Source organism: Setaria italica, chromosome II (genome assembly GCF_000263155.2).
Source record: "Setaria italica strain Yugu1 chromosome II, Setaria_italica_v2.0, whole genome shotgun sequence".
Taxonomy (NCBI): Eukaryota; Viridiplantae; Streptophyta; class Magnoliopsida; order Poales; family Poaceae; genus Setaria; species Setaria italica.
The window spans coordinates 20,799,314-20,810,073 of NC_028451.1; the positions used below are offsets into that span (position 1 = coordinate 20,799,314).

At 43.1% G+C, this 10,760-nt stretch overlaps 1 protein-coding gene across 1 annotated transcript; it reads left to right on the forward strand.

Moving 5' to 3' along the window:
* Positions 1 to 1,707: 1,707 nt before the first annotated feature.
* LOC101763854 (SEC14 cytosolic factor) lies at positions 1,708 to 10,545 on the forward strand. The gene is made up of 11 exons (XM_004956307.4): positions 1,708 to 2,021; positions 2,147 to 2,175; positions 5,280 to 5,363; positions 5,461 to 5,514; positions 6,547 to 6,624; positions 6,837 to 6,890; positions 7,227 to 7,286; positions 7,364 to 7,459; positions 9,324 to 9,425; positions 9,579 to 9,659; positions 9,838 to 10,545. Exons 1-11 carry the CDS (start codon positions 1,967 to 1,969, stop codon positions 10,150 to 10,152), a joined length of 1,008 nt encoding a protein of 335 aa, XP_004956364.1. The 5' UTR covers positions 1,708 to 1,966; the 3' UTR covers positions 10,153 to 10,545.
* Positions 10,546 to 10,760: the final 215 nt, after the last annotated feature.

Genomic DNA, 10,760 nt, shown 5'->3' on the forward strand with positions numbered 1-10,760 from the left:
CAGCAAAATATTGGTCTCGTGCTGCGCTGCTGGCAGGCATCCACATCACATTCGTTACTATACTGACCTTTCTTCACCTACTATCTGCATTACTTTATCACATTTGGCATACGGTCAAACAAATCTGACAGCAGCGAAAAGGAAGGCGTACATGCGTGTGAAGAGCTGCTGAATAATCCAGTAAACAATGTGAAGAGCTAAAATCATATATTCAAACAAGCCAATCAGGTTGTGTATTTGTTAACTAGGGGGTGTTTGGGAGGAGGGGGCTAAACTTTAGTCCTGTCACATCGGATATTCGGATACTAATTAGAAGAACTAAACATAAACTAATTATAAAACTAATTGCAGAACCCCTAGGCTAAATCGCAAGACGAATCTATTAAGCCTAATTAATCCCATCATTAGCGAATGATTACTGTAGCACCACATTGTCAAATCATGGACTAATTAGGCTTAATAGATTCGTCTCGCGATTTAGTCTAGGGGTTGTGTAATTAGTTTTGTAATTAGTCTAGGTTTAATACTCCTAATTAGTGTCCAAATATTCGATGTGACGGGAGCTAAAATTTAACCCCCTTCCCCAGACACCCCTAACAAGAAAAAAAGATCAACGCTAACATTCTTTCAAGTTTGAAGATAGTGGCCCCATTCTGCCTCAGCCGCTCCACCCCATCCATAAACCGCCAAGATGGTTAGTTTACACCTGCGAATTACATCAATGTCTCTTAAAATCCGGTTAGCTCCTAAACTTAACCCGGCTGTCCCAATACAAAATCTTAACTCGATAGAGTTGGGAAAGAGGCTTGTAAACGAGAATAAGTATGGGTCAGGTTGCATGGTCGCAAAGGTGAAAACTCTGCCAAAACGAGGAAGCAAACTTGAAATACTAGCAATATATTGGCCATTTTGTAATGAAAAGAGTCTGACCTCAATCTAAAAAAGAAATAAAAAAGGAGTATGTCTTAAACTTTGCCGAGAGAGCACAGAAACTAGTACCTTCCCATTCCCCTGCAGTTCTGAGCGAGGCGAAAGGAGGGCGGTAGCGCTTTCAGCGTCGATCCAACCAATCCCCTCCCTCCAACGGCTCCTCCGGTGTCGGAGTGGGTGGGGAATAGTCGGATCGACAGCCGACGTAATATAGCTACTAGTTTAGGATTGTCTTCTAGGTTAGGGTTATCGGTGATGTCGCTGGCGATGATGTCATGTGGTTTTGGTTTCCCGGCGACAGCGACAGCGATGTTAGTGGGTCTCACAAAAGATAATTCCCAACTGATATAGATAAAAACCGTCCACAAATGTTAGAAGTGGTATAAATTCTTCTATACAAAACATACTTTGAAGTCTTGAGCTGTAAAACCAAAGACGTGTAATGAAATGATTCCCAACTGAATAGCATAAAAATTGATATTGGAGAGGGATTCGGATGGCCTTTAATTTTCCCGTGACGAACAATTAGCTGTGTCGTATTAAGAGGAATATCAGGAATAGCAGTCGGCTGATTCCCTTCGGTATTTGAGTAATTCTCCACTCCTGTAATTTTCACCCGTATAAATAAATACTACTACGTATATACAACCATCGGTATTGCGGTGACATCGTGCAATGCAACCACCTCTCAAAATAAAGCGCTAGAGAGACACAGAGAGTGGGAGGAAAACGTAAAATAAAGAAAACTCGCCTGCTCGGCTGATCCTTTTTAAGCACGGGAACGGACCCCAGCATCCTCCCTATCCCCCAAACGTTAGGATCACCGGCGGGGACAGACCACCGGAGCTGAGCCCCACAGCACCACACATCCACGCGGTTTGCTGGTGACCTGGTGTGGTGACTGGTGAGGAAGCGCACAAGAACACAACAAGAAGGCGAGAGCACAGAGCAGAGAGGGAGAAAGGGGAGGAACAGAGAGCTGAAAAAGGTGGAAAAAACCCGGCTTTTGACCCCGCCAAGCCCACCGTCGCCGGCAATGGCGGCCGCTTCCGAGGAGGCCATCAAGCAGTTCTCCGCGCTCATGGAGCAGCGTGAGTCCTCTGCTCTTGTGCTGCTGCTCCTCCTCTTCTTTGCAAAGAAAAAGAAAAGATCTATCCTCTTCTTCCTCTGGGAATTCTTGGTCACTGAACTGTGCGCGGCAATTTCTTTCTTGCAGTGGAGGAGCCGCTCAAGACCACATTCCAGGTGCCGATCTGCTCCACTCGCTGTTCCTGATGGATCTCTGCCTTTTCGTGCTTCCTGATTCAGTGATTTGGCTCTAGTTGCTTTCTGAGCGAAGACCCCTGCCTCCTGTGCGGATTTTCTTCTCTTTGTGCGTTTTGATGTCGAGTTTCGCTTTAGTTCTTGCTCATATGGTCCTTACCAGTTCGCATTTTTGTGGATTTGGGCGCTGCTCAGCACTTCCTTTTTGTATTCTTCAAAAGAATTGCGAGTTAGTCTGTTGCCCTGTTAGCTGCGTAAAGATTAGATCTTTGGAATTTCTTTGTGCGCAGACGTCATTTTGGTCGACTTGAGTGTTTTTCTTGTTCGAATTTTGTCAAATTGAAATGTCGCATGCTTTAATTTTACAATTTCCTGCTTCCGTCATTCTTCCTTTATTTTATTTTATTGGTGGTCACCAAGTTGGATATTGTGCAGCTTATTTTTGTTCTTTTCACTAGAGAAGCTCATTTTCTGATTCGAGCTCAAATATGCTTTCATCAGTGTTTATTATTTCGATTTTTTTGACAAAGACATAATTTTGGTTTTCTTTTTTTTTCTTAACTTTCTTGTTGAATGGAGTGATGTTGAGTTCTCAACTAGGTTCTTTGGAGAGCATCTTTTTGTTGTCATAAAGCTTAAACTTCTCGTGGGTTGGAGTGTTTCAAAAATACATTTATTGTTTTGAAATGAACCTCCCCTTTTGTTCTGGTTGCATACGGAGATATTTGTTTGGAGATCCCACGAGATTTAATTGAAATTAGTACTCCCGTTGGGTCTTTACTGCAATTTTGGTACAGTTGTGGTGTTGGTGCCGTCTACTGTTCCAGTTCACCATTTGGAGCCCAAATGCTCCTTTGCTTCTTGTTTGACTCGTAACTAATTCCAGTCATGGCTGCCGGCTAGGAGGCTTTCTAGACTTCCTACTTTCTAAGAGCAACTCCAAGAGACCGCTAATCTTCCCCCCAATACCTTCTTTAGGGGAAAAAAGAGAAAAAAAGAACTCCAACAGTCCACCTAAAACTCCCCAAAAAATTGGGGACGGAAAAAAACACCTCTCTTCCTGCAAATATTCGCGACTCCCGTGTTCCCCCAATCCGCCCCCGACCTCTTTCCCGCGGGCGTTTTTTTTTCCGGGCGCGCGCTCGGCGACGACACAGCGGCTCGGCAACAGCCACCGGCGGCACCGAGGACGAGGAGGGCTCCGCCTCGGGGTTCGGCGCGGGGTTGGGTCTCGACGACGGTGGGCTCGGGATGTTGGCCGCGGAGGCGGCGCTAGAGCTGGAGGAGCGGGAGATGCCGCCCTGCCCGCCGAGCGTGCGAGCTTGAGGACTGCGGCATCGCCGCCACATCCGGTAGCTTCTTCTCCTTCGCCACGCAATGGGTGGCCGGGCCGAGCTAGAGAGCGCGCGATGGTTGCGCTCGAACTGGGGTCCTCACGCAGCCGCAGACGAGAAAGCGAATCAGCGGAGGAGAAGGCCTCTGGCGCCTGCTCTTGTCCGGGGGCCGTCCGTGGTGGTGCCAGGCCTTGGACGAGGGGAGAGACCGAGTGCTAGTTGATTCACGCTATGCGCGCGCGGCGACGGGTCAGGCACTAGCAAATAAGCGATGGCGAGGTCCCGATTTCAGGCAGGCGCGCTGGGGTCTCCAAGGACAAGCACCTGAGTCTCCGCCGTCAACATTCTGAAACTGCAGATGAGAATAAACATACAGAAGCAGTGGAGGCCACCACTACCGCAAAGGATGATGATGCAGTAGAAAAGAGACATCAAGACCCAAGAACATCAGAGATCTATAGTTCCGCTGAGCCTGGAGACGAAGTGGAGAAACCTGGAAGGGACTTGTGATTCTGCGTTTGAGATTGCTGCGGCTCTGACTAGCGATTAGATGAGCTTTGCGTATGTGCCAACAGTTGTAGAGAATTGTAGTTTTGAGCCTTTAGATGTTCAGTTAGGATAGTGGTACCGTTAGTAGAATGAAATATGGGACATTGTTATTCCACAGTAGAATGAAATATTTGGTGAACAATAGGATACTGGTTGCCAAATTATCGATACAAGTGAGATCCTTAAGCGTCGTTCTTAGATTGGCGTTTGTATTTTTCCTTCTTAAGTTGATGCTTTGCCGATCGGAAAAGAAGAGGGAGAGATCGAGCGGAGAGAAAGGAGCAGCTCGGAGAACAGAGGGAGAGATCGAGTGGAAAGCTCCGGCGGAGCAATAACGACGGAACCACATGGTGGATAAGATAATGGATCCAATTATGATGATGTGGCTTGTTTTGAATTATTGGGGTATAGTTTTTAGCGTTTTGCTGTGGGCTGATATGTTTTTAGGGAAAAATTTTTTTAGCATTCCCCCAATACCTCATTTTGGGGAAGAATTTTTTGGGGAACTCTTGGAGTTGCTCTGTGTCGAAATACTAGAAATCTGTGAGGTCAAGTACTCCCAAGATTATAGTCTTGTTTAGGATTTGCATGCTGAACTAGTCATTTGCCCCATGGGTGGAATCTGTCCAAGCTTGTAGTTGGGTGATGCAGACACTTTGTGGTTCGCACCTAGCACCGATTAATAGCCGAAGAAGTTGCTGTTATTTGATTTGGACGTGTGCTGATGAGAGTGGGCCAGGATGTTGACGTGTTCCTGAACATCTCTGGCCTTGGTGGAGATGTTTCAATTGCAGATTCGGACTTTTATTTGGTCCTGGAGTCCTTGTCATGACTCATGATAAGTCTCTAGCTCATGGTTGATCTCAGGACTACGTGTGCAGCTGCGTAACCGCGCTGGAATCACAATATGCCCACTAAGAAACAATGGTTTTCTTTCTTTTGCTCTTTTTTTCTCTGTCCACATGCTTGCATCACAATACCGCCCCGCCCTCCCCCCCCCCCACCCCCCATGTGATGCTAGATGCATTCTGTTGGCTTCTATCTACATTTGTCTTCTTTTTTTTGTACTTTTTGACCACATCTTTTGCAATTTGTTTGTTAGTTTCAATTTTTACTGTTGATATTGTTCTATTATCTGTAGTCAATACTGTATTTTGAAAATAGAAAGGAGCAAAAAGTGATCAGATAGTGATATGTTTACAGAATGTGCATCAAGGAAATCTGAGGGGGACTTTGGTGCGTTATCTGAAGGCCAGAGAATGGAGTGTCCCTAAAGCTCATAAAATGGTAACGCACCAGAACTTCTTTGCAACTTGTACATTCAGGTTGAGAATATATTGACCCCTCGGGAAGAGCTGATGAGATATTTGATTATTTGGTGCAGCTTATGGATTGCTTAAATTGGAGAATACAGAATGAGATTGACAGCGTGTTGGCTGTAAGTACCTTTCTTTATGTACAAATCTTATTTTTCTTTTTAAGAGAGCCTAAAAGTAGATAGGATCACCAACCATTGACTTAGGATCTACTTTTTAGTAACAGCAAAATATAGACAAATGAAGTAAAGCAAAATAGCAATAACTTCTTGTTAAAGTGCGCAGCGGAATCCGGCCCGCCCCGCTATACCCACGAGCCAGCACCCCAACAGGCCTAGGCCCATGTCCACCTGAGCCCATAACAAGAAGGCCTTGGGTCTAACTCAACCCAAAAGATTAGTCTAATGGGTGAGGTCTACCCCCACCTATATGTTTTGCTCCCCCACCATCAATTTCCGATGTGGGACTAAACCTAACAATCTCCCCCATCACACATTGGGCTCAACTCTTCCATCACATACAACCCACGTGATCTCTCGAAGACGTTATCCCAGGCCCCGAGTTCAACTCTCCAGTCACAACACAACCCGTGCGACCCTCCGGAGACGTTCACATTGGGCCCAACTCTTTCATCACATACAACCCATGTGATCTCTCGAAGACGTTATCCCAGGCCTCGAGTCCAACTCTCCAGTCACAACACAACCTGTGTGACCCTCCGGAGACGTTCGTTCATGGGCTCCCCCATCACCATGTGACCTAGAGATGTTTTAGGTTTCCCAACCTTTTGACTCTGATACCACTTGTTAGAGTGCATAGCGGAATCCGACCCAACCCACTATACCCACAAGCTAGCGCCCCAATAGGCCCAGGTCCACTTGAGCCCACAACAAGACCTTGGGCCTAACTCAACCCAAAAGACTAGTCTAATGGGTGAGGGCTGCCCCCACCTATATGTTGTGCTCCCCACCATCAATTTTTGATGTTGGATTAAACCTAACACTTTTGTCTCTTTATTTCTTACATTGGCAGCAGAAATAAATTTTTAAATATTGCTTCATTAATGCTGATGCAGATATGTGGAATTCTATTTCATTTTATGACTTAGCTTATGGTATTCTTCTAACCACCATTACTATTTGCTTTTGATCCAGAAACCCATTGTGCCACCTGATCTATATAGAGCTATCCGGGATACGCTTCTTGTTGGATTGACAGGGTACTCCAAGCAGGTATGGTGATCAGACCCATATATCTCATTTAGCAATTTTCGCGATACGCTTTAACGCTTTTACTAATTGCTTTTGCTCCATCTGTTGGGATCTTCTATTTAGTCCTGAATATTTGCACAAGTGGTCTTCATTTCTCAGCAGTCCCATCCACAGTATTGAGAAAGACTTGTATTATATGCTTTAATTCGTGCTCCTCTCCTTTTTTTTTGTAGGGACAACCTGTTTATGCATTTGGTGTTGGTCTCAGTACCTTTGACAAGGCTTCGGTACGTGTTAGCATATGCCTTTGAAAACAAAATTCTAAAGCTATTGGTTTAATTTTAAAGAATACCATGAGATTTTAGTGCTGACCAAGTCAGATTCATATGTATATCTTAATTTGGTGTGGCATGGTGCGTATGTGAATCAAGAAAACCTTTAATTTGAGTACAATTGTACCATGGAAATAAGGATAAGCTCAATGATATATACATAACTCTCTTAGAGTTTTAGGAACAATAGTTGGCCACCTATTGGCATGCCTCATTTTACAGGCAATGGCAGTATATTTTTCCATACAAATAAGATTCTTTCTCTAAGTGATATCATTTGTTTTTTCTTAGGTGAACTACTATGTTCAGTCACACATACAGATGAATGAATATCGAGACCGTGTTGTCCTCGTAAGTGCTTTCTTATTGTTGATTTATAGTACCAAATTTTGGAAAAGAGATTAAAAATATTCTGCGTTCTTTATTAGCCGGCTGCATCAAAGAAGTTTGGGAGACAGATCAATACCTGCTTGAAGGTTATGGACATGACTGGCCTGAAGCTGTCTGCGTTGAGCCAAATAAAGGTGAGTCATGCTCTGATCTGAATGATAAATTTTTATTGCATCTCAGATTTTCAATTTATAATTAGTGAACAATTGTTTGGTGATAGTTGTGGTTGTAGTGACCGGCTTAGTGTAGTTGTGGAAATTAACTAAGACTGTCTAATGAGAATAAATTTTATGGGATGTTTGAAGCATAAAATAACTCGAATTTTACTAGATTAATAGTAGCATTTTTAGTACCGTGGGACTGCATCAAAAGGTAGGTTTACTTGTCAGTAATTTTGTCTTGGTAGTTTGGGGTTGGAGGTACTAGTCAAAATCTTATTTTTTCCTTCAAAAGCTAAATTACTGTCCATGTTAGTAATTGTGCACAATTAATCTTTCTTACTTTTCCTCTATTTTCTCCCCTTTCTCTTTGTCCTTACTTTCTTCTTGGCTTCAAGTCCATCGTGGTTTTGTCCACCCTTTTGATCCCCCATTTGTCTTTTAGTTTGCTTGGTGGAGGTGTGAAGTCTCAACTGGCCAGTAGTTTTTGAGGATGTTTTAAGGGATGCAAGTGGGCCAACCCAGGGCCCACTGCACTTGACTGTTGGTTCATTTCCCTGCTGCACACATGGTAGGTAGTATTTTTTTCTTAAAGAAAAGAAAAGAAAAGAAGAACTAGAACAGATGAATGGGTTGACGTTGACCTGACTTGACCCACTTGCATCCATAGTAATTTTTTGGGGGCATGGTGGCATCATGATGGCAGCTTTTGATCAAATAATATTGTGTTAAATAGATATAGTTATTACTTGAATTTTAAATGAAGGTGTTGCAAATTGATAATTGACTACATGTTATCAATGCTTCTATTAAGCAACTGGTGATTAGAGACCCAAAATGCTTCAGAAACTCCTTCACATTGCATGCTTACATAAAGCAGGAAGGAACTCTTGCTTTCTTAAATAATGTATTTTTGGGTGTAGATATACGCCTAGAGAACTAGCCCTCAACGACGTGAACTTAGGTGCCTATGTCTTATTAATATAAAGCCATCTAGTTCCTCGTAGGTTGGTCTAGCTTTTAAATTTTTGGAAGTTCATCTGAATTTGGAAAGTGACTTAACGACTAACTGCATCGCAACAATAAGCACATGTGGTTGATTGTAAAACTAAAGAAGTAAAATAACAAAAACTTTATTCAGAATTTGTTCCACCATGGCTATTCTTGACTTCTGCTGTCTATCATTGAGTGGACACTGCTCATGAACATGTTTATAGGCTGGGTGCTTGGGTACTGCAGCAGAAGCTGAATGCACTTAGCTCATTGTTCAACCATAGCCATGAAAGTTCCAATTCAACAATAAGTTAGTTTGGCAGATCTTGAACTCAGGATTGACTTCTAAAAATATTTAGTTGCATATGTTGTGCGCAGAGGCAACACAAATATTATGCACCCAGCCTACAGGGACACAAATTACAGCACGGATCAGTGATCAGGTGTAGTATTGACTTAAAATACGCCATTTGAAGTAATAAAATTGTCTCATTTTCATTAGTGTTGTATAGAACTGAATGAAATAGTTGCCTTAGTTGAACTGCCTGAATCACCAATAAAAGTGTTCTATCTGGAGCATATTTGAATCAAACAAGGACTGTAAAATGAACTTTGCGTTCAGTGGCGGAAGAGCCAAAATTGAATGAAAGATACTCTCAGCAGTTTAATGTTTATTTTTCATGCACGCTTTTCCTGAGATGAAGCTTGATAAGAATCAAAACTGTATTTGATTCATCAAGTAATCATTTCTTCATCTGTTTGTCTGTGTTATTTTTCCAATCATAGCTTATATTTCTTACAGGTAGAGATGTCACAGTAATACTTATCAATGTTTGCCCATATGCAGATGTTGACCATGATTACCACTGTTGATGACCTTAATTATCCTGAGAAAACTGAGACTTATTACATTGTGAATGCACCATATGTTTTTTCGGCATGTTGGAAGGTCAGTGCACCTTTTTAAATTCATAAGTTGCCTTGCTATCATGTTCTATATATATTTATATTCTTACTCTCTTTTGGTCTGATCTTTTCTGTCTCACACAGTATGACCTTTTTTTCTAGTTAATCAATTTAAATTTTGTTAACTCACGGCCAGGTTGTGAAGCCACTTCTACAAGAAAGAACTAAAAAGAAGATCCAAGTCCTGTATGGCTCTGGGAGGGATGAGTTATTGAAGGTAAAGATTCATAATTTACATGTTCAGTGTGGAAGCATTCTCTGTTTTTCTGTTATTAGTTCCCATACTTATAACATCCTTATGTTCCTCCTTTTCCAGTAATCTTCAAAGTCAACTGGGTGGTTCATGAATTGATTTTTATGTTTCTGACTGACAATCTTGATGCTGTCACATGCAGGTTATGGACTACCAGTCACTTCCGCATTTTTGCAAGAGGGAAGGATCAGGTTCATCCAGTGACTCTCTGGACGGTGTTGATTGCTACTCCTATGACCATCCTTTCCACCAGCAGATGTACAACTACGTGAAGCAGCAATCTCTGAAGCTGGACTCTGTTGGTCCCATAAAACAAGGCTCACTCCATGTGGATGTGCCCTCACCTGGCTTTGAGGAGGTCAAGATCGCGGAGACCATCGAATCGGAGCTCCACAAGTTGAGGGGAGGCAACGGCCTCACTCACTCTTTCAACAGAATCAAGATCGAAGGTCCATGAGGGCGCGGTGATTGAGAAGCGTGCGCCGGAGACACAGCGGTCCACGGTCCACAGAGGTGATCTTGGTATCTGAACCCCAGTAGCCTATGGTGGTGGGGTGGTAGTAGGGCCTCTTGCTTGCAATCACTGGCTGCAGGCTTGATTAGGACGAGTAGAGAACGCGATTCTAATAACCGTACCCGAGATTGTTATCCTTCCTAATTAACCTAGCTAGTATCGTTGTACTTTCGCGCTTATATGGCATGGGATCTGTCACGTTTCCACCCATGGAAGCTACCAGCTTGGAGTGCTACTATGTATCAATGTACTATGTATATGTATATATATGACTGCCAACTCGGTGAGTTGGTATCTACAAGGAGAGATCTGTACTCCCTGCTAGCTTTCTCAGCATGCTCATGTTTTACCCCCCAGTGCAGTGAAATTCCACTTGCCAATGTTCATTCAGCGTTTTACTACGTCATTCATGTGAAAAAAGTGATGCTTTCGGTTGCATGCAGTTGGACTATACGTAAACTCAATGTAACGCACGCCATCACTTTGGGTTGCATGCAGTTGGACTACATATAAACTCTGATGAGAATGTAACGCACGCCCTTAACTTCAGC

Coding starts and splice junctions, on each gene's coding strand:
- LOC101763854 (XM_004956307.4), top strand. CDS start 1,967: ATGGCGGCCGCTTCCGAGGAGGCCATCAAGCAGTTCTCCGCGCTCATG. Junction 5,364..5,460: donor TCCCTAAAGCTCATAAAATG/GTAACGCACCAG, acceptor TATTTGGTGCAG/CTTATGGATTGCTTAAATTG. Junction 7,287..7,363: donor ATCGAGACCGTGTTGTCCTC/GTAAGTGCTTTC, acceptor GTTCTTTATTAG/CCGGCTGCATCAAAGAAGTT.